This window comes from Aphelocoma coerulescens, chromosome 2, assembly GCF_041296385.1.
Source record: "Aphelocoma coerulescens isolate FSJ_1873_10779 chromosome 2, UR_Acoe_1.0, whole genome shotgun sequence".
NCBI classification, from domain to species: domain Eukaryota; kingdom Metazoa; phylum Chordata; class Aves; order Passeriformes; family Corvidae; genus Aphelocoma; species Aphelocoma coerulescens.
Window position 1 is genome coordinate 26,370,365 of NC_091015.1, and position 25,978 is coordinate 26,396,342.

Below are 25,978 nucleotides of genomic sequence, written 5' to 3' on the forward strand. Positions count from 1 at the left end.
ATTTTTAGATTTCAATGAGAAAAAACCATACCTATCTACAACTCTAGGCAATGACAGCTATTTGGGATCAGAAGCAATGCTGAAATAATCATGCTCACACACTGCAACAATAAATTGCCTTAACCAAATAGCACTTTGAAGCAGTGGAACAAGCCCACCCCAGAACTGCTTTATCAGCTATCCCCTTTTAAGAAGATTAAACTGTTATATTTTTCTGCTGCTTCTTTCATCTTTCCTCTGTGAGTGTCATCCAGGCCTTCAGGCAAGCATAGCTGCTTATCATCATCTGGAGACTTTAAGTCAGGAAAAATGAGGGTGAGAGAAAAGAAAATGACAGACATATTTGTTAATGAGCAGTGGGTATATATGAGAAGAGCAAGGTTAAAAAATGGAAGCCAGGGCCAGGGCTGGCTGTCTCAGGCCCCTGGTAAGTGGTTTTCTAACACTGCAGCATCAACTCAGAGCTAGGACACTGCTTGAAAACTTTTGTTGTGCACTGACACGTTGATAGCCACTTCTACAAAGATCCAGATCATTACTGTAATTAGTACCTACTGTTGTTGTGTCTGTAGATGGGACATTAAGGCCAGAATTTGCTATTAATTTACACCAATTATTCCATTCACTTCATGGTTAAGGCATAATTGTAAGGTGAGCAAAGATTACTGTCTTGGGCAGAACAAAATATGAAAAATAAGGGATATTTCAAAAAAACATTTTAGATAAATATTTCCTTTAGAATCTTCTCTACATAATGCATTTCTACTTTCACACGTATGAATAATTTGCCATAAGGTTAAATTTGTTGTTAAAAATAGCACTTATCTGCTTTCATACATTTTAATACATTTTCATTATGTATTAAATTCATGCATCACCTTTTATGTATCGCTGATTTTAATTTTGGTAAAGATAACCTTCAAGTTAATATTTGGGAGGTTTCAGGAATCCTATAAGGGAATGCAACATCCTTTGGTGTTTGCAAAAATGCAAACTGTCGTTGTTTTAAATCAAACATAAGTGTATGGATTTCAAACCAAAGGTGGTATGGGGAAATGAGACAACCTTTCTTAAAAAGGACACAATAATTGTAAAGGTATCTGAGTGCTGCTGGTAATTCTGTAAACTCAGACATTTCTTTTGCTCCCTTCAACAAAGCTATTGAATTCTCAGGAACTCGAAACAGAGGTGAATGGAGAAACCTGTGTAGTTTGGTTTTAAAGAGAGCATTTCAGAGCCTGTGTTCCCTTAACTGTCCAGTCCTGCCCCAAGCCCATGTCACTTACAGGTGCTGCCACTCAAGTTGTGGAGCTCTCCTGTTGCAGCTTTCCTCAGTAATTCAGAACATGAGTACAGTAGCAAAGCACAGTAAAACCCTTCAAGCCTGAAGTCCTCTATATGCTGCTGAATCTGCATGACCATTGCCAGGAAGTGTCTCCCAGAACGTTCCACTTCCTTCCCAGGTTAGCTGCTTTGCTGACGTTTCCAAGCCCTTCCCAGTACAATGAATCTTTTCAAATGAAAGGAACTGGTTGCATTACATGGCAAGCACCTACTATTTACAAAGGCAGTAACAAAATTTCTGGAGCCTTTCTTTCTTGCAGGCTATTTCTGTACCTTGGTTACAAGTGCAAAATCAGAATCCTGGGCAATTACGTGTTTTAACAGGCAGAGTCTCAGATGTGAAGCCAAGTTCATAATTTCTATTTTAGATGTACAGAACTGTTGAGTTTTAGGACAACAGCTCTTTGGTGACAATGTTGTAGGAAAATGAGGAATAAAGCAAGAAAAGAGTCTTAGAAAGGACCCTTTCACTAAAATAATTGTTTCTAAGAGCACACAGTTGCAATATGTTTGAAGAATAACCCAAATCCAGAGCAGCATGGAACTCACCCATCTGCCACAGATCTCCCTTTACCTTCTACTTGTATATATCATCTCTTATTTTTGATGGTTTTTTTCTGAGAAATAATTTATCTTTTAAAAGATATGTACGGTTTTTTAGCTTTGTACATGTGTTTGGGTGAAGATCTTGGAACTGGCAATTTACCAACAGAAAATCAATTGACAGAGGAATTATTAGTGACTGTGTACCAGATACATTTGAAGTCTTCATTTGTATTCTTGCATGTATTGTGGATATTCAGACTTGCAGAAATTTCAACTCAGTGATCTGCCTGGAGATCTAACTGATTTCAGCAAACAGTAAAAAGAGCTCCCCAAAACTTTCTGCTTTTTTTACAGCTGAGCAACCACCCATGCATTTCTTACATGAGTAACTAACTAGTTCACTTGTGAAGGAAAGATTTCTGAAGCCATGTGGAATAGTGGCTTATAGTGACTTTACTGCTGTAACAATAAACCTGACTTCAGAATATTCCTCACTTTTTCTAAAGCTTGCTTTCATTCTGCCTTTTGATCCTTTGTTTAAAGCTTTTGAAAAGCTGGAAGGCATATTGTAACATCCTCTGTTATTTGCCAAGCCCAGGTTATGCCTACCATGCAAAGTGTCTAAAATGTGCTGCCATTTCCACTAAGTCTTAGAAATGTCTGCTTTGAAATTAATTTTTAATCTTCCAGTGGTGCAAACTTCCTAGAGGGTTTGCTCATTTATTAATGCCCCTTGTGATTGATGTAGGAGTTGCTGGTGTCTAAGGCAGGGAAATGCAACGCACTACTAATTATTACTAATTATTTGTCTTATGTTGCATCATAAACAGCTATTCATTTGCCAGAGCAACTTATGCCCTTCTTCATTAATAACTTAAATGTGAACAACTCTATATAAAGTACTTCAAAAAGAAAATATGTCTTTTTTTTTTCCCTTGAACTTTTTCAATCTAGCAATTAACCACATAGTGCACTTACTGATGTTCACGGAAAACTCTACATTTTACATGTGTGTAAGGCAGAAGAGGGGAGACAGGCAAACAATGAATTTTTCTAGTTTTAACAATTGCCTTTTTCTACACAATCCATGGTCCGTGATGGACCTCAAACTTTCTGTTAATCTTTGATTTCTCTTCAGGTAACAGCGTGGTGGCTGTGTGTCCAGGTACAACTGACCTCTGCTGCAGGGAAGGCAGCTTGTCAGATATCTGTAATTGCTGACCAGTTTGCCCTCTGTTGTTCTCATAAAGCAATCTGGGGCTGCAATAACTACCTTCTGAACTCACAGAATGAGAACATAAAAGTTTTGAAAATAATCTTAACTCTGTGCTACTGCACATTCACCTGATGATTAGGACATACATAATCAGATAATGCCTACTAGTAGAATATATTGAGTTGAATAATATTATGGATTTGTGTTTAATGGGAAAATGTAAAATTAGTACATATCCTGGGGTATACTGAAATGACTGGATATTTTTCATTAAAAGCAGTTACAAAGACGTTATGGATCATAATTCTTTTGTTTTGAAAAATGAATATAATCATATCTTCTTGCTGTGTAAAGTTTTTATCCCTGTCTTGTAAAACTAGTGACAACACAAATGAAAAAAATCCACAAAAATGGTGAGACCTTTTGCTGTGGAAGATTAGAGAAGGCAGTGGTGAGATTGAGGTCAAAAAGGACAGAGCATCACTTACAGGGAAATTTGTTTTTCCTTCAGAGAACTGCTTAACTGGACTGCTCATGAATTCTTCTTGAGTTCCTGAAGGTTGTTACCTGTAGGAACACCTAACCTATACTACCTAGGATTGCTTCTCTCCAAATGTCCTTACAATAATTCATTCTGAGGAGAAATTGGTGGGGTTTTTTATATAATACCCTGGACACTAAAGTTATCTCTGAACTCCTCTGTATACAATTCCCCGTTTTTTAATACTAATTTTTCTAAACCTGTCATTATGTTAGATGAGGATTTTTAAGCATTTTTTCCTTGACACATCCATTTCCATCCTTTATTTTTATATTTTCAAAAGACCAAATCACCTCGATTGAATAACATGATAATATATAATAATATGAATATATAACATGAATATAACATAATAAATGTGAATGTAACAGATATCAAAATTGTATCCCATTGAACTGGGGTTTACAGGGTTTTTTAAAGAAACATCTGATGTAGTTATTGCTAGAACACAAGGTACCACTACTTTGTAACCAAAAATGTAGGGCTTAACAAGCTCTGGAAACCTACTTATGACATATATTAGTATGCCTGATATCATCATACAATGTGATGTCATGGTATATGTGATACCATGTTGCATGTGTATGATACCACAGAATCGTATGGATTATTATATGGATAGGACAGCATGCTAACAATAGCAGGATCTCATCAGGCCCCATGGAGAACCAGTATCATCTGTCGATTCAGGAATACTAAATGACTCCAAGGCCCTCTTAGGTCAGGAACAATTTAAAGCAATCTGCTGAGTTTGCAGGAAATTTGCAAGTGACACGCAATTCAAAGGATCTGAATAAACCCTGTGGCATTTCTATTAAAGCTGTGACTAAGGCCAACACTCCAACACTTTCAAAAGCAAAAAACAGTTTCTGAAGTTTAATTTTGGGTGTCTGATATTGAAAGGGCCTTATTTTAATAAAGCATTGCAAACCAAATGCTCCAAACTCAAATCTTTTCAAATGGCGCATTTAAAAGCACAGGGTTTTTTCCCACATGTTCCAGCCTGCAGAATCAGAAGATATTGCTCTTTAAGGACTTTCACATGAGAGCAAAAAATGAATCTTTCCTGATTCAACTCAAATTAAATTAAGAAACTGTTATTTCATCACTGTATCCTCACCAGCAATCAAGCCTTGTGCTCCTCTTCAGGATTCTTTGACTCCTGGCCAGGTGCAGTCTGGCTGGGTCTGGTAGGAACTGGAGGTGATGTGAATTCTTTATGGCTTTTCAGTGGGCTGGGTATACCTCACTCTTCCCAGGACAGGCCCTAGACCTCGAATGACAGTGGCTGGAATTAGTGTTTCCCACCAAAAGAAAACAAGCCATTAGGCTCCAGGGACAGGGTTCTGAAGGGTACCTTTCCTGCTCTCTTGGACCAGAGGGATGGAGAACAGTGTCCAGAACATCACATTTTTAAAGGACAAACCATGGTACCAAAGGGTACACTTCCCTTGAGTGTGGGGCAACATACCTATGGGCAATAAGGGAGAGAGAAGCTGGGTTATCTACAGCGGAGGTGGGTGCTGTTTGCAGGAACTTGGACTGTCTCCAACAGCTCTCCTTGGCGCCTCTCCCCCAGGAGATGGCTACGTCGGTGTGTGGAGAGAAGCAGGGGCAATGCTAGAAGCCTGGCCCTCCTGTCTGCCATGTCCTCACATGAGTGGTGTGAGGAAACAGGGACAAACCAAACCCTCTGCCTTTGGGCAGTCTTGTCCTTATTTAACCATGAAAGCTTCGTCTCGTTCATCTGTTCTGGAGCTCTCCCTGTTCTTCCTGAAAGAGACAGGACTAAGCAGGAGCCTGGTGCCCTCATGACAGGCCATTGACCAGGCTGCTACGGGGCTGATGGCCAGGCTGCCGTGGGGGTGATGTTGATGGTGAGGCTGGCCTGGGGGGGATATCCTAGGCAGCTTAGAGAGTGATGGCTAAGCAGTTGTGAGGCTGCCAGCTGCTGCCGTGAGGATGGTGGTGGGGTTGCTGCCTCGACTGTCGCGGGGCTGACGGCTGCTGCCATGGGATGGTGTCAGGGATGCTGTGGAGGGTGCTATGGATGCTGCCTGGGCTGTCGTGGAGCTGACGGTGAAGCCGGTGTTGTGCTGACAGCCGGGCAGCCGCGCAGCTGCCGGCTCGGCTGCTCCTGGGGCGAAGCCTGCGCCTCTGTGGGGCTGACAGCGAGGGGAGCACCGACGAGCCGAGCGAGCCCACTTCAGGCAGGAGTTGCTGGGGAGCCGGGCGGGGACACTGAGCCGGCCCCGCCACCGCCACCTGCCCCGCGCCCCCCGCGGCCCCGCCCCGGTCCCACGGGCGGCGGCGGGGGTGTCGCTACCGGGGGCGCGCGGGCGGAGGAGGAGGAGGAGGAGGAGGCGGGAGGAGTAAGGCGGCAGCAGCAGCTCTCGGGAGGAGCCTGTCCACCGTGAGACAGCACATTCAGCCGGCGGCGGCGGTCCTGCCGCAGCGGCGGGCGGCACGGCACAGCTCGGCTCGGCTCGTCACGGCTCTGCTCAGCACGGCTCGGCTCGGCAGGGCGCAGCTACTGGCAGCAGCCCTTCAGGCAGCGGGGCATCCCTCTGCTCCCCCGGCGGCGAGGGCTCGGTGAGAGCTGCAAGGCGCCGGGAGCCGCTCCGCATCTCCCGGGCGCCGGCGGAGGTGAGGCACCCTCGGGGGCGGCGGGGCCGGGACGCGGCGGGGCCGCGGCGGAGGGGGGAGCGGGGGCTGCCCTTGGGGCCCGGCGCTGGCGGCGGAGGAGCGGGGCGGGACTCACTCCGCGGGATGCGCAGCGGCCGCGGAGCCTGGTGCGGCCGCCGGAGGCGCTCCCCGGGTAGGCGGGCCGGCTGGGCGAGCGGGCATCCCCGGCTGGGCGAGCGGGCATCCCCGGCTGCCCGCGGGAGCCGGGCGGCCCTCGCCGCGGGTGGGCTCTGGCGGCCCGGCGGCTCGTCTGCGGGAGGGCTGCGGTGAGAGAGCCGCGCCGGCCTCGGCACCTGCTCCGGTCCCTGGGGCGCATCTCGGCCCCGGCCGCGAGTGGCGGCCGCAGGCTCCCGGCTGGTGCCTGAGCGCCGAACAGCTTAAAGCAAAAGGGGGTGGTAAAAGTTTTTCATCTATAATTCTTCGCACAGCTGGAGCGGTAGTGGGTTTACTCAAGTCCAAGACGACAGAGGACAGTAAATAGATCTTTTCCCCTTCCTAAGGTTTTCTCACCTAAAAGGGTGAGAGAATGAGGGAGTCAGCCAGAGGCCTTTTTACACTGGTAGCCCACTGAAATAGATTTTCAAAAGGATGTTATTACAGTTACATCATCCCAGGAATCCCCCATGGTTAGCAGAGAACATAAGGCCCCAGATTTCCTAGACAAAGCCTCTGTTTTAAAGACTGGAACTAAGTTTGTTTTTCTGTCAATATTGCCATTGACAGAAAGTACAGATTTGAGCTATAAATGTGTATAACATAAGGCTTCTCAACAGATCAAGTAGTCTAACCTGCTGATATAGAGGGGATGAGATGGAAGGACCTGACATGAAGTTGGCATGTGACTTTGGGACTTGCACCTGGCAATTTATCCTGACATACAAGGTTTTGTCAGTGCTTTGCTTCTGCATGAGGACTTTAATTTACATTGGAAGTTGCGCTAAGTATCATGAAGCATGGATCTGCAAAAACCTATTTCAGAATGGAAATCCCAAGTCCCAGGACTGCCTATCTCCTGATAGATGGTGTTATCAGAGCAATTAGGGGATTTAATTTCTGCTACTACCGATGTGTTTTGTCAAAGTGCCTCATTTGTTCTTGCTAAGTTAATGGGGTAAAGTTACATCCTGATTCTTTTAAGCTCTTTCTTTTTGTTTTTTTTTTTTTTTTTTTTTCATTTGAGATGGCATTTCTAGTAACATTTTCCACAGTTAGTGAAGGCAGATAAAATTCCATTTATAATTTCTCTGCAGCATTTTTCTGCAAGAATGGGTTTCTTCAACACAAACCTTGGGGCTGCATCCAGGTCTTCTCCCCGTGGGAATGCTCACTCTGATAACCATCCTCTGCTTTGTTTTCTTTTCCCAAAATCATCCATTTATAGTCCATAAAAATACAAAATGTGTTGCCCCTTCTCTACCTTCTTTATGAATAGACTGTTTTGAAGGTTGGGACTTGCCCTCATCTTCCTTGATAAGCAAGACTTCTGAGGGCCAGGTATGTGGAGATCCAGAAGATTTTTTAGAGTTGGATTGGCTGGATTTCTCTGAGCTCTAAGCACCTCTGCCTCAAATTAGTCTACCACAAAAATGCACTAACTGTGGTGCTGCCGTATCCTCAGTTTAAGGGAGGAATCTTTAAAAGAATAGCAATAAACCACACCCATCACATGCAGTACTTATTGGACGTTTGGAAATGTGGCTACTCAAAGAATACTCAGGGAAATACTGTTTTGTACCCCGAAGATCTTAAATTAAGAAGCTGACCTTTCAGCTCTTTCTATAGAAGGAAGGGGAGTGAGCTGCCCCCTTTGTGATGCCCTTCAGTGGCTATTTTTTTCATGATTGAAATGCATTTGCTTTCCAGTGTATTTTCCCAACCTCAGGTTTCTGGTTCCTGTTATGCCTCCCGTAGATAAAAGCTTTGCTTTAGCAGCTGTCTTCAGTGTAGGTACTCTAAATGATGCAGCAAGAACTTACCTGCCTTATTTTCAAATAAATTAACGGATCAAGTCTCTTGATCTTCTTTACTTTTGTAAGACAGGTTTCAAGAAGCATTCCTTGCTGCCATCTAGTTTCCTGCCTGCAAGAAGAGAGAGGAGTAGTACTAGGTAGAGCTGCTTGCAATGGGTTGTGTTAGAGGTCCCACCATTGCAGGATACTGGACAATGATGTGTAATGGGCTGGAAGCGAAAACGATGAGGGATTGAAATAGAAAAAACATGAGGGTATAGAAAGGCAGTGTTGTTTTTAAAAGCTTCACTTAACTCCTGCTAATGATTCAGGTAATCGTGGTATCTTTCAGCTCCTCAAACTTCTCACAGAGCTTTTAAACATATTCATGATCACTCTCTAGGACTGCTCAGGCTTCCTAACCAGGGCTATGCCTCGAGTGCCCTGTTGAGCTCCTTTGGCTTGGTTTGACCCAGCAGCAGAAGTAGTAATTAGGAATCTTTCAGAGTTACCAACACCTAGTGCCAAAAGGAGTTGCTGCTTGGTGGTGGTGAGATGTGGTGAGATGTTAACAGAATGATCCTCCTTGTCCTATCCATGGGCTTTAATTTTCAGAGGAGTTGGAGGGAAGTAACACTGCAGTTCTCACTGAGGCACACGGGGCAGTTCATACCTGCAGAGATACGGTCTCAGGCTTTCTGCAGCCATACTCATTCTTAGTGCAATACTCATCTGGTACTTTCAGATTTTTATTTTAAAAACCTTAAACATAATGACTTTAGATGTAGTCTGTGTTTAAAAGGGATATTTTCCAGCCCAACTACTGATGGAGTATGCTGGCAAAGTGCCCTCAGTACAGATGCAACTTGTGTTAGTAAAAGTGTGCTTTTGCCAGTGCAGCTTATTTCTTTTCATTAGAGGAATGGAAATCCTGCAGGTGAGCACACATTCATGTGTCCATATGGGGGCTTGCTTTCCAAATGAGGGCTTGGATGGTCTTCCCCACAGGTGTTTGTAAGCAGGCAGAAATGGTAATGCAGGAATGATACTGCTTAACAAAGAGACCCTGACTCAGTCTAAATCTCAGATCGATGCAATATGTCCCTTTTGCTACCTGGTAATAATCCATCTGCTAGCTCTTTTTTGTTAGAGATGACATTGGGAGCTGTTGTTTGCTTGGCCATTGCTCCCCCAATACTGTTCATTTTATGTGGCATCATCTTCCCAACTTTTCTGGGAAAATGGCTACTTCCAGGCAGATGGGAGGAGCTGCAGGAAGCTGTGAAGCAGACTAATGTGTGAGCCACTAGGTCTTACAGTGATCATCTGTGACAGGTGATGTACCAACTCCTCCTGAGCTTAAAACTATACCCCTTCCTTTTTTACTGAGCTTCTTCAGCACCTTTTGTACCTTTTGAGGCAAAAGCATTCTGATGAGTGTCTGGGAGTGCAGTGCAGCATGGGGAAGGCATGGAGCAGGAGTGACAGTTTCTTGAAGCTTTTTGTGGGCAGCACACTGTAACTCCATGCTCAAGTTTAAGGACAGAGGTCTTAGCCCTATCACTGCTGACAGTAATAGGAGTTTTTCTCTGACTTCTCTAGTGGTGAACCTAGCCTCTAGAGTGATGGCAGAAGCCAGCTGTCATCACTGTTTGAAAGCCACGATACTTCTCCAAACGCTATTGAAGGAAATGAGAGTTTTGCACTGACTTAACAGAGTTTGTATGAGTCCCTGTCTGGCTGCTGCATTGACTGGTGTGCAGATATCTGTGTTACCTGATAAATAATAGCTGCCTAGATGTCTCCTGTGATTCTTGGGTCTTAATCTTAAGAGTAAAAATACATGTTTTGTATTTAATACTGCTCCCATGCATGTGAATCAGGTTACCTGATCTGGAGAGACAAGTTACATCAACCTGAGGAGCAGACCTCCTGGGAGTCCTTCTGGAGATCTACCCTTCTGGAGATCTACCCTTCTGGAGATCTACCCTGTGGGTTCCCCAGGTGGTGGCTGACTGTCCCTGCTTGGCTCTAGAATAATTAATGAATAATTTGATAAAAGGAGAAGGCCCATTTATTGCTTCTCTGCAGAAAACAATTACAGAGGGAATCTTTTCAAGACATAACATTTTGTTTACAGTGGTATCTCTTCTTCACATTTCCTTTCCCTCTTGCTATCGTTCTTTGAGGCTTACCCTTTTCTCTTTTCCTCAATAGTTTTAACATCACATTCCCTGCTCACTGGCTTTCCCTTCCCCTTCCCTTTGTTTTCTCTCCCTAGCAGAGAAATTATATTAGTTCCTTGTTCTTTTCTCCTTCCATCTATGATGTGGTACAAATAATTCCAAATCCTGCTCCTCAGTTACTAATTTTTCACTTCAGCCCAGCAGAAAGATGCAGTGTGTTTTGTGTTCAAACAATGGGGAGTTACAGCAAGGCAAAGACACAAAACTGCCAAGTACGATTAAATATAAGTAACTATAATGGAGAATTTATTTCTTATCTATTTATATCACTTTATATCAAGCCTTCCTTGATTCGAATATTTTCAGGCTGAATTTGACAGAAAAAGCTATGATATGTTAGTACTGAAACTATGCTGTGTTAGTATTGAAAGTTAGTCACTGTAGGTCTTAGACCACATGCAGGGAAAATATGGATTTCCCTTGCCTTAAACTATTCAGCCCTTCCGTTTTGTATCCATTAACAGAGATCTTAGCTTTTAAAGGGCATGGACAGCCATATTAAATCCTTACTATTCAAGGCATGCCCTTGTTTCGTGTTTTGCACATTAGGCCACCACTGTTAGGATCAGAGTGGTTACCAGGTCACTTGGTAATTGGGGCAAAGACATTTCAAATTATTGCTATTGTATATTTCTAGAAATTAAAATATTTAATAAAACAGGGTTACAGGAAAAAAACCCAAACCAACCCAGACTATTTATAATGTTTTCTTATATTTGAACCTGTCATTCCTGGTTTAAGGACTGTTCCACTGACACTGAGCTTTTAAAATAATTTCTTGTCAGATTCTCACAGCACAAAGTTGGGGGACTGTCTAAACTCATGTGACTTGTTTCATAATACATGTTTATCTTCTCTTTAAGTAATATAAAAGATTTGCCATTTTTGTTAATCTCACTATTCAAAGTCATATGACATTGTTGTTTCTTTCATCAGTTTGTTTCTAGTTACATGTTGAGCAATTGCTGAACCAGAAGGTGGTTTGTATCATAATTCTGAAGTATTTCAGATCTTAGCTTGCCCTTAAATGAATTAATTCTTTGTCCGTTTTAGCTGTAATTGCTCACAGAGCTTTGTCACACGCTTATACCACTTTGTTACAGACTATCCACTTCTTCATTGCCTAGGAACACAAATTACTTCTGCAAAAACCAGGGAAAAGATAGTTCAGGTTATAAGCGCTTATGACTGTAAACTGTGTGGTGCATTGAACACTGAATGGCTTAAAAATCTATAACCTTTTGGAATGAAACAAGAAATTTGACCTAAATCATACCCCCTAGTGTGCAGTTAGCTATTCATGTACATAATCTGCTGCACTTGGCAAAGCCTGTGAATGTTGTATTCTTGCCTTTCACTGTCGCCACAGTAGTAATAATAATACAACAAAAATTGTGCTGATGGGATAGGAGGCTATTGTACTGGAGACAAAATAAGAAAAAAAACGGTGATGCCATTCTCTCTTTGTACTGAAAGAGCCCATGGGAAAACTGTCCCTTTATTTCCCACAATATTTTCTTTTTCACAGAAAGTTGAATAGCAAGAAAATGCAGGAAAGCCTAGTTTCTCAGCCTTTAAGGGCCTCTGCAAATATATTAAAAACACCTTGTGGAAATTCCGTACTTTGTCTGATAATTATAAATTAAAGAGCTTTAGGATTTTTCCCATATGTTTAAGCATAGATCTCAAAAGGTGACAGTAAATTATATTCTCTGTAAGGGACTAAGATGGAAAAACCCCCATGTTTCAGCCTTACTACTGGTGCTGTCCACACTTTTTAGGGCAGCCTTCATGTACATAACCCTTATTGGGTTTTATTATTTACTTATCAATAACTCAGGGGACAAGGAAGTAAAAAACTCTAGACTTCCACATGGACAAACATATGTGTTTTTGAACAAAAATTATAGTAAAATGCAGCAGTAATATTAGTTACTACTAGTATTAATTTTGAAATCTTTAAATGGAGATCGCGTTTCCTCAGTGTTCATTCAATAAAGTTTAATTAAGTTTAATTTTTTCCCCAGAAAGTTTCTGATCTCACCAAATCAAGGGATGAATCAGGAGTAAGTATGATTAAAGTTGTTGGCCTCCCATTTTTGTGTTATTTTTCTTGAGGTAGTGTGTACATATGTATATGTCAATGAGAAGGCTGTGCTTTCTCCTATCACATAATGACCAGTTTTGCTGAATGATTAACTATTACCCAATTACTCCTGGGTTCTCTCTGGTGATACTTCAATGATCTGTAGAGTTCTAAAACTACGTTGTACTCTTAATTCTCAAGACTACCTGTTGGAAGCAGTTTAACAGTTTGATGTGGCTGGAAACCAGACATGGACCCTTTCTGATTGCCTTGTGGACCTTCAGTGGTCCACAGCCACTAGTAAATGTATTTTGACAGCTACTAGTAAACGTTGATATATTTTCCAAAACTACCTATATCGTGTTCTGCATTTGAAGAGAGCTGGTGGTCTAGAACTAATGTCTTGTTCTCGAATTCTGGAGCCAAGGTCCTGGTGGAGTGGGCCATGCACTGAGGCTTGCTTCTGGAGGAGTCCTGCAGTGTGCTCCAGGGATGTGATTGCCCCACCATGTAGGCTGGGCACTTGTTTGCTTTTGCTCTCAAGTCAGCCCGTTTGCCAAACTTGTTCTCAGTGGAAGCCAGGGCATTTGAGAGATACGTGCGTGTGTGGGAGAGAAGAGCTCATGTGCAGCCAGCCTTGCCTTTGTCGGAGGCTGTGCTTAAAGTGCAGAGCATGCCCACGTCTTAAACCTGGGATGCAGTCTTTATTTCCCCAAACTGGAAGTTCTTATGGTGCCTGGGAAGGTCAGCTGCATCTAAACCCACAAAATGGTGTGGAAACAGAAACTATAATTGCTGTCCTCAAAAATCAGCTTGGCTGTCACCTAGCTCTTGAAACACAGGCAGTCTCTAAAAACTCACTTTTTCTCCTTTTTTCCCCTTTTCTGGTGTGTTCTTACCCTTGAACCCCCAGACTCAGCCCAGGTGTCCTCTCCCTGTCTCTCCAAGGCTGCTCCATCTAGTTCACATTCCTTGAGCCCATCTGCCAGATTCTGTGCTCTATGCCGAATTGCATCTGACAGCATCTGCTCCTGCTTTTAGTAGACCCTGGTTTTAATGGGACTCACCTGAAGTAAAAGAAGTCTCAGGTAATTTTTGCCTTTGCTTAAAGAGATATTTGCCTTCATCCATGCTCTGACCAGCAACCTATGTGTCTTCTGCAGTAGGTGCCTCCCCAGTCTTTCCCACTGAAGCTGCTCCACATAAGTCTAAAGTATTAAAGTTTCTTTGGGTGCAACAGAGCATGTGGGAGAAAGAGAAAGGACTCTTCAGCACCTTGCTTCAAATGCTCAGAAAGAGGAGTCTTTGGCTCCAGACACTTAAATACAGCATTGTATTATAAACTAAACAGTTGCTGCGTATAATATAAACTAACCCTGAAACAAAGACTAGAACCCAGGGGCCTCTGTTAGGGATTAATGTTCGCTCTCTTGCATCTGCTTCTTCTGGTCCAATGAATCTTTGCAGAAAAGAAATTAATAGAAAATAGCTTCAGTGGTTAAAAATGCAATCTCCATTCCTCCAGTCCTTCTCACCCATTAGCCAGCAGTCACTCTAGGAATGTGGGTTTCAGTTTTCTCTAGACAAAAAACTCCAACTCCCCCCAAAAACCCCCAAACAAACCACAAACAAACAAAAAAAACCCCAAACATATTTCTCCTATTTGGGGAGAATGCTTTAACCACAGAAAAGATAAATGGAAGACACAGATTTCTTGGTTCTTAGTCCTCTCTCATATTCAAATTCTTTGCAGATGTCCTTTAGATTATGCTGTTAGAGATCTGCATTTATCATCTTGCCTTGTTACCTGGACATACCTTTTTTCTCTTCTGTTGATCAACAGGAATGATTGGCTAAGGCAGGCTCTGAGCATTCATCTTGCTTAGTTAGTATAGCCAGATAAGCCCTGGGAAGTACAGAGGGAGTGGTAGTGTTGTTTATTCTACTTTTTGAGAACTTTCTGTATATTTCTTACAGCCAGGGCTCTTCCCTGCTTTTTAAATCTTTAGCTGTCTTGACTTCAGAAATGAAATCAGTGTGTAATATTTTTAACCTAGTTACATCCTTACAGACAGCAGCAGCAAAGCAAAGCGTATTTTGTTATAAGAAAGAAATGATATCTGGGTAAGTCTTCCAACAAAACCTGTGTGATGGCAGCATAGCTTGTTCTTTGATGTCTCTCTGGCAGTTGTCATAACTGGGTTAAGAAGCAGACACTAGAGCATGCATTTTTCATGTTTGGGTAAATGGCTTTAAGTATCACGTTGCTGGCCATGTACCACTAGGGTTAGCTCAGGAGGAGAGTGGAAAAGTCAGAGGGGTTAGTTTTACCCCCCATATGGAATGAAAATAGATATTTTAATGTCTGAAATATTTTCAGGATGGAGAAAATGAGTCTTTGTTCCATTTCAGGAGAGACTAGTAGACATCTTGAAGCAAAGTTCTATGTTAGGTTTTAGTAAGTCATTAAATTTACCCCTGGGAGGCACTTTGGTACTTTTAGGATGAACAAGATATTTTATATAGGTTTTGAAGAAATGGTCATATCAATGATAGCAGCAGATCTCACTGACATCTGAGCATTGTATAAGAAATACGTACAAAAGAAAGTGAAATCAAAACCATCAAAATACAAGGCTCTTATTTTTCTAGATAAGTGACCTGCAGCTTGAGGTTTAGATTGTTACCTCTCTCATGTTATCCATCTCTAAAATCTTACCAATTTACAGCTTGCATTTGGCTGCCTTTTACTGTCAGAAAACATCTTTAAATTATCCTGCTAGGTCACAGAATCATAGAACAGTTGGGGTTGAAAGGGACCTTTGAGATCATCTAATTCAAAGCCCCCTTCAGTGGATAGAGACACCTTTCACTCAGAGCTCCATCCAACCTGGCCCTTAAACACTTCCAGGTATGGTGCATCCACAGCTTCTCTGGGCAACGTGTTCCAGTGCCTCACCACCATCACAGTGAAAGCTTTTTTTCCTAATATCCAACCTAAACCTACTCTTTTTCAGTTTGAATCCCTTTCCCCTTGTCCTGTCACTTCATGCTGTTGTAAAAAGTCTCTCCCTCTTTCTTGTAGGCTCCTTTCAGGTACTGGAAAACTGTAATTAGGTCATCCCAAAGCCCTTTCTTTTCCAGGCTGAACAAATCCAAATCTCTCAGCCTTTCGTCATAGGTGGTGTACTCCATCTCTCTAATCAACTTGGTGGCCTCCTCTGGACTTCAACCAGGTCCATGTCCTTCCTGTGCTGGGACCCCAGAGCTGGATGCAGTGCTCCAGGTGGGGTCTCACTGGAGCACAGTAGAAGGGCAGAATCCCCTCCCTAACCTTGATGGCCACACTGCTTTTGGTGCAGCCCAGGACACGTTTGGCTTTCTGGGTTGTAAATGCACATTTCTGGGTCATGTCCAGCCTCTCATCTGCCAGCATCCCCAAGTCCTTCTCAGCAGGGCTGCTCTTGATCTGTTCATCCTGCAGTTCATCTCTGGAGCAAGCTGGGAAATTCACAGAAAATAACACAGTGCAATGAGGAAGACCAGTTAATGTGTGGTGAATGTAGAGTCACAAAATTTGGAATTTCGCTGTGTCCATTCCCAGCCATACACAGAGCCACGTGTGGAGCGCTGCGTGTTACCACACCCAAACAGTAGAAGATAACAGAGACAGAAGCTGATAGAGTGGGAAGTGACCAAGAAGGCTTAGGAATCGCTTCTATATTACAAGATCTAAAAGTTGTCAAGCATGCAAGTGGTTGTTATGTTAGAAACATCTGCTCTTCATAACTGGGGCACAATTCCTGAGTCAGATTCCTGGGAAGTACAAATCAGTATTGGCTGCTGCATTGAGGACCATCTCACAGCAGCACATCTGAGATCACTGTGCAGTTATAACTATGCTCATTAAAGCTTATTGAGAGAAAATCCAAGATGCTTGAAAAGACCTATTTAAAATTCAGTTTTCTTTGAGGTGATACATGCAATTGGTTTTGTGGAACTCAATATAAAGGGAGTGTGTTTGGTGCAAGATGTGCAGCAGTTTTGCTAGAGTGACATGTTAGTATGTAGTCCTCGAGTTCATTCTACTGCTTGCTGTAATGTTGTGTGTTTCTTGCTCATCTCCAGTGAGTTGTTGCCAGCAGCTTCTTCCCTTCAACCTTGATGGCTCTTCCATGGCACTAGGTTTGTTGGAATTGGAATGACCATGGTAAATTTAAGAGATTAAAGGGGCATGAGAGAAAGGGATGGCAAGAAGGTGTTGCTTCATTGATTGCTCCTGGTGCTAGAAGAATGGGCAGTAGTAGAGTTCTGCTCACATGACGCTTTGTGGGGGCCCTACAATTCTGCTGAAACTGTGTTAATTTTGTAGTAGGGCCATTATGGAAGAACAAGAGTGAAGAGATTAAATGGTAATAGATTGTAAGGGATGTAAGAGCAGTTGTGGCTACATATCTTATACCCTGTCAGCACTAAAATAAATAGGCTAGAGATGTGCTGACCTGTTGCATAGCAACCAGGAAGAAGCACAGAACCAAATCTCTGGGTGCTTGTGATTTGTAAACCTTTACAGAACAAAGTACAAGACCTTTGCCCATCTGTTAGAAATGTTCAGAAGCTGAAGGATAAAAATGGTACATTCCCTGAAATGGAACACTTGACAACCATTTTTATTTATAGATAAATACACAGATGCAGTGTAAAAAGCCTGACTGTTTTGCCTCAAGGTTATATGGAAAAAATACTTAGTCTCTCCAGTTTTACTTAGTGTTTTCCTGAATTCATCACACACAGGAGATTCCTTTAAATACTGCAAATGCTAAGTTTTTGCAGCTGCAAATATTTGCGCATTGTTGTGATCTCGTAAACATTGATGTGCCCATTTAGCAAAATTATTTATGTTATTTGACTGAAGTCAAGTGCAAATTCTGATGCATGATGAAAAGAGGCACTCATATTTATGCAAAAATTGCTGTTGAGATGCTTCTAGCCCCTTTTGCCCATTTGAAGTGTGTTTCAAACATTACTTTCAAATGAATGCAATGTATTAGAATGCACTTATACTAGGGTAGCAACTCCCTCTGGTTTCTTGCAGACCAAAGACATTTATCTGCTTTGTACAGTATCATAATGTGCATGCACACTTTATAGTTGTAGAAGTCATAGGTAGATCTCATGGGAATTTTTTTCTATTGTAAAAATACATAGTATTCCTAGCTGTAGGAAAGATGCTAATTTGTACCAAGTAGAGATAAATATGGTACATGATAGAAATGAATAAATTTTTTTCCAGTGGAACACTTCATATGTGAGAGTTTCAATAGTAATAGTACTCCCACTCTGTAAACCCATTCTTTAAAACCAAAATCACTGAGTAATATATTTTATTGGGGAACATCCTGTGCATTTCACACGAATACGTTTTGCAGTTTTGGACTCCAGTAACTGGCTATTTATGAAGGCATATGAAAAATACATGTACAGCATCTCTAAATATTGGATGCTGCCTATTTTTTAAAGAAGTATATTAATGAATCAATTATTTATAATTAGTTACATAGGATGACTAATGCCATATGTAACAGTATTTAATGAACCCCTTTGGTAAGTGCAATGGAGATAATAACGAAAAGGACAACACAGGCAGGCACAAGCCAGGAAAGACCTCAAGGCTCATGAAGGGCAAAATTTCTACTCCTTCTGGAAAATTTCTACTCTAGTGCAGCCTACTGAATGAACAGTGTGTAAAAATCCTGCAAACACCAAAAAAGCAGTACAATTCGTAGGCTTTTTTAATGTCCTATTAGAGTTGGAAAGTTAGGTTTCTTTTGAGATGAGCTTAACGAAGGCACGCAGGCAAGATGCTATTTTAGGAAATATAAAGAAAAGGCTTGAAGAGAAGGGAGATCTTATATATTGTTTACTTCTTCTACTTAAAAAGTGTGCACTGTTGTAATTGTCTTTTTATTTTATTGTTTATACATTGGACATTTTGGACTTATTTTTTCCTGTATTTAGTCCAACCTGTGTACATGTCTTGCTACTCTTTGTACCTGTTCTTCTGATTTTATTACTCTAAAAAGTATCAACTTATAGGTACTGAAATTCAAGTAAACCTTTTTAGATATCTGTGGCTGTTTCTGCTCTTAAGTGCTCATATAAATGTTTTGAAAAAATATCTGCTCAAATGCTGTGATATTGATCACTGATAAAGACCTTGTTGCTTATAAAGCTGTAGTAAAACTGGCCTGTACCTGTTAAAGTACTTGCATGGCTTTTAGTCCAGTCGAGGATAAAATGCTGTTGTTTGCATGTTTATATTCTTACTGCTACCACAAATGAAATTGTTGTGAGATGTTACTACCTGTGGGATGAGCTTTGTGGAGTAGTTTGGCGTATGTTCTGTACAGCAGAGAAGTTTGTGCAAACATCATTACTATTTTTAGGTTAATGTAAATTGTCTTTCAAATATCTTGTTTCATACACTGAGAAGCTAAAAGGAACTTCTGGGAGCATGTTAAGGACAGGATTGTTCTCACCCTGTCTGAGACATTTACAGTGGAGATTTCTAGAACTTAATGTAGATCACTCAGGGCCCTTTATCATCATTAGAGAGGAACTGGTGACTTTGGGGCATGCTTAATCTTAGCTGCTTTTAAACGTCTGCTTTAGGAAAAGTGGAATCACATCCTAGGATACCCAGACTCTTTAGATTTTACCTGTCCTGATGGTAGGGATAGCTCTGCATGTACACTGTGGGCATCTAAGGTGCTGTGAGCCAAGCCAGTAGATGGTGATGTCCCAGAAAGCAGTCTCCAGAAGCCAGCACTGCCTGTGCACAGGCCTGGGTAGCTGCCATCACACTGGCTCTGATGTGTAAGTGGAATCAACTGCATTTCCAAGACTAAAAGGGGACTATGAGGCATGTTTAATGCACATGGGGAAAACTGACATCTTGAAATAGAACACTCTGTTTCATTAAAAGTCATGCCATGAGGAACCAGCTCCTTTCTTCAGTAACTCAAAGAAAGGAGAATTTTCTCTGAGTATTGGGAGTTCAGGCAGGTGCTCTCTGTGCAAGGTCCTGGTACAAGAACCTATGCTACCATGTGTGGGAAGCTCTTCTGCAGTGGGAGGACTCTCTCTCCCCTTTTAAAACCATGACAATAAACTGGGCTAAACAAATAAAAATTGATCTAGACTCTAAGATTATGCATCTCCCTTGAAGAGGGGAGCCCCAGGGTGTTGCCCTGCTATGAAAGTTATTTCTACACTTACTCAATGTTCAGTGTGTTTGTTCCTGTGTGTTCCTTCTCCCACACAAGGGATTTAATTGCTTCAGTACAAAATGTGCTCCTCAGTGATTCCCTCTGACCAGTGCCTTCTCCCAGGCTGGAGATTAGGTCATGCATAAGCCTTGGGCTGTCATCTGCACCACAGAGAATGTTTAAAGTAAATCCTTTTTACTGTTTACCTTTATCTCTCTTGGTGTAGCATGCCTTTTGGCACTGAGAACAGCATTTATTAGAAATTTGCTCTCAGTAATGAACAGTGTTAACTCCATGGTTAACGCCAAGCAGAGTGATAAGTACACTTGCCTCCTTTCTTGGTACCAGCTTGCTGGCATCTGAGAAAGGTGCTTACATACCCTTGGTGTTCAATTTGTGCTAAAATTGTAAACAGCCAGTCTGCAGGTTGGTAAGCTGTCTGGGGGGCTCAGGCATGGCTGTAATATATTCAGGATGAAAGTGTATAACTGAGCTCTGGCAACATTCTTTGAAGGGAATTTAATACATCATCTTTATTGTATGTAAATCTATTTTGTTAAAAATAGAGCAAAGTTATAATAGGATTTGATCACCCTGACTGGAGCATTGTAAAAAAGGGGCCAGGCACTAAACCATTGATGCTCAAATCAGGGGAAAAGCTAGTTAGCTTCCCTGACATAAAGGGAATGAATTTTTAGAAAGCCATTCATTGATATCTGACAAACAGCTTGAAAGGGATGACAAACCCTCAGGGTTTCTGTCAGGAGCCTTAAAATGCATTTGCATATTTTTTGCATAGAAACAGGAGCTCTCTCTCTGTAGCCAAACTGCAGAACTAAAAGGATGCTAAAACTCTATCTAGTCCAAAGGGCGCTGAGGGGTAACTTCATAATCAGAATTCAAATGTGTGCAACAGATTAGGAAAATGACTTGAAATGGGATTTCAATCATATCTAAGAGAGACACAGAAATCCTGAACAGATTGGTAGGCAAAACACTACCTGCACTGCTACTGAAATGCTTTTTTTTTCTCTGGGCATTTCTCATGTAAAAAATAGTTCACTGACGTCAACTGATCACACAGATTAATGTTGTTTAAGGTGCTATGGCTTAGTTCTCTTGACATCGAATGCAATTTTTTTCTGATGGTTTTGGTTTTCTCCAGTTGATAGCAATACTGTTGTGAATAGGATGAGAGTGATGGAGGAATAAAGAAATGGTGGTCCTCCACATGCAGCCGGTGTATCCAGTGGTCCCGTTGTTTGGCAGCTGAATGTTCTTCCTAGCTATACCATTTGCTGTGGATTGAACCAGGGATTGAATGCTGGCCTTGAAAGGATGCCTTGCCAGCATGGGCAGCTCTGCTGAAGTGCAGAATCTGTGGCAGTGTGAGCTGGACTTTGAGCTGCTCTTATGCCTGTCCTTTTCATTAAATGGTTTCCTTGTCTGATTCCAGATGTTATTCTGTTCTTTCCTAAAAGAAAAATGCTTGCAAAGACAACAAAGCATTTGGGGCTGAGATTGTGCTTAATGTGCAGGTGATGTTTTCTTGGCAATATCCTCTATGTCACAGGCTAACTATTCCTTTATCATTTTGAGGAGGAAGCTGATGACTGCAGAGAAATCCATGATGTGTGAAAGTGCCATGTAATTTTTAGCATGTAATTTTACTCTCTGGTCATCCACCCACCCAGGCCGTAATGTGAGTAGAGTTCTCATTATATTAACGGAGAGTTGACATTCAAATTTCCCATGCATCAAGTGAACAATAGACTTCCATTGCATATACATGGCACTGCCATTGATCTGATTGATTTTGAGCTGCAGCAGTGGATACAGTTGGTGATGTGTGAACAGGAAAGACACAGTTAACTCTTTTCATGAATGGCTACGTTAGTCAGAACTGTCTTTGAAGCAAAGTCCTAAGAAGAAAATCAGTATTGATACAGTTAGATTGCAGTTCGTAATGGTTATATGTTAGAAAATCAATAAATAATCTGTGATTCAAGTTACGGATTTGTGCAACACTGGTGGGGTTTTAAAACTGTAGAAAAAGACTGGATTCCTGTCTTCTGTAAAGATCTGGATCTATATCTGTATTGTATGACTTTTTATTTCCTTACCTTTCATTTTCAAGGCTTGTGTACATCAGCTTAGGCTGCCAGAGATTTAAAAGACAAAGGGTATTTGTGGCTTCACATCACCCTCCTAAAGAAAAATGGGTTTAAATGGTGGAAGAGGTCTTTCAGCATCTCAGAAGAAATGTTTTTGCCCAGTTTGTGTGTTTGGCATGAAATCAGGATTGTTAGGCATATCTCCTGCCTCATAGAAAGATGGTCTGAGCACATGACTGTTGGCAAAGCAATGTGCTGCTTCATTAAAGACAAACTTAGATTTGCTGGGTTGTGTGATTTTGCTCCTTGTCTGCAGCCACTTGAGGGAATGGCCTGGCTTTCCCTGGAAGGGGTGGAGGAGATTCCTATGCAGGATAGCTCATACTTTGGTGAGCCAGAGGGGTGCATGTGTGAAAGGTACTGAGACTGAGCTGATGGTCTGTCTGGGACTGTGTTGGTGTAACGGGGGGTCCCACCTGGCAGCCGTGCAAAGCACCTGCAGAAGCAAAAGCTCTCCCGTTTCCATTTTTTGCAAGTAAAAGTATTACTTGCCTAAGAAATATGGGGCTGTTTGGGGCAGATCTCATTCTGGTACTTGAAATATATTTGTGAATCTGAGTTCTACAGTCTGGCAGAGATGCTGAAGATCACGAAAATCAAAAGACTTTAGCTTCACTTCGAAAGCATTAAAGCATTATTTTGAACAGCAATAGGTTTGCTTCACAAAGGTAGTTTTCTAGTAGAGGTAATCTGAAAATATATTCCACATTTGGTGATACTCTGGTCTAATTTCTTGAAATGAAAATTGCGAAGAAAATGCTCTGCTTTTTACAGTGTCAGTATAGTCCAAGGACCAGTGTTTATATAGAAATATATTTGCTGCAATTTTAGAAGCCCTACTTTTGATATAATTAGCTATCTTTTTTTCAGTAAATAGGGAAATCATTCAATTTTCATCTTGATCTCCATGCTTTTGTTTCCAGCAGAGTCAAAATGTCAGACAAAAGTGATTTAAAAGCAGAACTTGAGCGCAAAAAACAACGTTTGGCTCAGATAAGAGAAGAGAAGAAACGGAAGGAGGAAGAAAGGAAGAAAAAAGAGGTAAATTTGCAAAACCGCCTTTTAGATAGCTCATGCTTGCACAAGGGGCTTGCTGAGGTTTTGACATCTCAGTGTTGTATGCCCCAAGGTATCTGTCATGTGGAATGAGATCCTCAAACCCACGTCAGACTAACCTTAAAGTCAAAAAGCTTATTTTTAGTCAAGAATGTTGGGGTGAGGGAATTGCTTTTAAAACCACGGCACTGTCAAATGACAACAGTTTAGACAACATGATGTGCATGTGTATGGAGAAAGAGAAATTGATTTGCCACAATGCTTTTTGCTGGGCTCTCCTTCAACGCAAAGGGAGTGGAGAGTGGGAAAAGACTGAAAGAGGACTCACATCTTTTCAAGCCATTACAATCTAAATATGTATTTTTGTACTCTGAAGACTAGTTTGATTACTAGCTAAGGTAACAGATTTACAATTATTATTCTCCAGTAAAGTAAAACATAATTGCAATTGCATTTTCTTCTTCTGGCATGGGTGCATCTTTCAGTTCTGTTAAAGTTTGATTGACATATTAGTTTATTTGTCCTTGACAATATGCATTAAGTTTTTCATTAAGGGATTTGTACTTCTTTTTATTCAGTCACTTAGTGGAATAGAGGTGAGAATTGACAGGGAGTGGATATTCATTTTCATGCAAAGTCAGAGAAGCATTAAGTGATTATGCTTCCTTTCCTTCAAATGTCAACACTTACTATAGTTTAAAGCACCTGTTATCCTTTACTAATAACTGGTTTCCTTTTAAACTGACACTTTAATATTGTACATGAATTTCGTGGAATTACCGTGGAAATGTGATGTGATCCAAGAAATCAGCATTCCAGTTTTGTCTGTCTTTTTAATCTCTTTTCATTTGAGGTACATTTGTGCAGTTACAGCACATGCCCCAGTGAGGCTCCTGGAGTCACTGGGGAAGTCCTCCATAAGCAGACCTTTAAATGGTAATGCTTTCAGTGTTGGTTACTAAAGAACTAGAGGAAAGGGGGCCAAGCCTGTGGCTCGAGGGAGCTTTTAGGTTCTTTTTCTTTGTCCCCTGGCTCTGACTTTATGCCTCGTGGAGATCTTGTGGTGGTTGGAACTTTCCATTGGCCCCCAGAGCCATCTCTACAGATAATGCTACGGTGCATAACTGTGTAAATGGGCTGTGCTGTGGTGCCACATGGGTCCAGGAGTGAAGGCTGACACTCACAAAGGTGCTTGCCCATTCACACTGGTGCAGGAGAGCTGTCCACAACCCTACATACTCTGAGATAGTTCATGTGAAGAGCTGAGCATGGGAATATGCCTGGACCTTGACTGTAAAATCAGTATTTTCTGGCTGTATCCAAACTAAAGAATGTGGAGATGCTTCTGAATTTCCAGGTTTTCTGTTGGTGCCTGCACCAAGATCAACACCAGTCTGAGGAGCTGTACAAGTCCTCACTCTGTTCTCGGCAGAAAGGACAACCTGTTTGTGGGATTCTGGCTAATGTAGGTGCACCTACTGATTTTAGATGCCCATAAGTCAGAGTGGGAGAAGGCTGATGTGTGGAAGCTCCAAGGATGTGGAGATAGCTAAGCAGAGGGAAGGGTCTTGTGGACCTTTAGTGGGCCAAGGGCTGCCAAAGTCCTAGTTTAGAGATGTTCTTTCCTTTGCACCTTTAGATGTTGAAGTCAATGAGAAAGTATTTCTTTTCCCGACAAGTGCTTGGGAAAAAAGTGTAGGACCTTAAGCTACATCACTGAAATCCAGTGAAATTTTATGCTTGATCCCTGGAGAAAGGGGCCAGTTTTATTCAGGGTAACGATACCTGTTGCTCTATGGACAGCTTTTGTTAGTTGAATAAGTTGCGCTTAATGAGTGAGAGGCAGAAAATTTCCGTCATTGTCCTGTAAAAAATCTTGCAAATATCCTTGCAAAAGCTGGTTCTACCATCCATTTAGGGTAAAATACTTTTACTGCTATATACAGTATGAATTATCTAAGTTATAGATTACCTAAACATATCAAAATGAATTTCAAAGTGTACCTAAGCAGTAGTGCATACAAATATTTCCACGCATATAATTGCTCGAGCTGATTATGTGTGAAATAATTGCTAGAGCTGATTAGGTATGAAACAAATTGTTCTGTTTTCTTCTGGTTTAACTCAGGCTGATCTACAGCAGAAGAAGGAGCCAGCTCAGGAAGATTCTGACCTAGACCGTAAAAGAAGAGAGACAGAAGCTTTGTTACAGAGCATTGGTATATCCCCAGAACCACCTCTAGGTATTTAAGAGAAGCACACTGTAAAGCATTCAACTCTGCCACAACTAATGCTTTCTTTCTACTAAAGCATGCTTGGCTTTTTTGGTTTTTGGCTGTATTAGTGAAGTGAACTCTTCTGTTTGAATGCCTGCCATACCATTCACATATACAAGCTCATGGCATTTTGAGTACTTGTCATTGCCAAAAACATCTGTTTCATTTCTTCAAGAATTTTTTATGAACATAATGCAGGTTGATTTTGCATACCAGCAGTGATTTCTTTTCTGATGGACTGTTTTATCTTCTCTCCCATCTATCTGATGACCCAAAAATATAAGTGCTGTACTTCATTAGCCCCAAGTTTTGTTTCTAAAATTCAAATTAAGCATTTGTAAGGAAGGAGGAGCATAGTCATGTGGGAACTCCCACTGAGTTTCTTCTAAAATCAAGCAAAACTGGAGAAGGAAAATAAAAAAAAAACCAAATCACAAATAGAAAAACAGTTATCAACAGACACTATTGTAGATTTTTGCTCTGGTTTCATGTGCTTGACTTCTTTTTTGGTTTTGATGTTTCAGTTCTCGAACCCAAAGTCTTCAGTTTAAAAATACATGCAGTATCTGAGTATGGGTTACCTTGATGAAG

At 41.5% G+C, this 25,978-nt stretch overlaps 1 protein-coding gene across 3 annotated transcripts in view; it reads left to right on the forward strand.

The window, feature by feature from the left end:
• Positions 1–6,066: 6,066 nt before the first annotated feature.
• LOC138106369 (cytoplasmic dynein 1 intermediate chain 1) overlaps positions 6,067–25,978 on the forward strand; it is a 192,141-nt gene continuing 172,229 nt past the window's right edge. For 2 of the 3 annotated variants that reach the window (XM_069006876.1, XM_069006878.1), the window contains exons 1-3: positions 6,067–6,293; positions 22,979–23,096; positions 25,240–25,354. In XM_069006876.1, coding sequence (XP_068862977.1) covers positions 22,989–23,096; positions 25,240–25,354 — 223 coding nt within the window. In that variant the 5' untranslated portion in view covers positions 6,067–6,293; positions 22,979–22,988. The remainder of the gene's footprint in view (positions 6,294–22,978; positions 23,097–25,239; positions 25,355–25,978) is intronic. The other variant, XM_069006877.1, reaches the window with a different exon arrangement.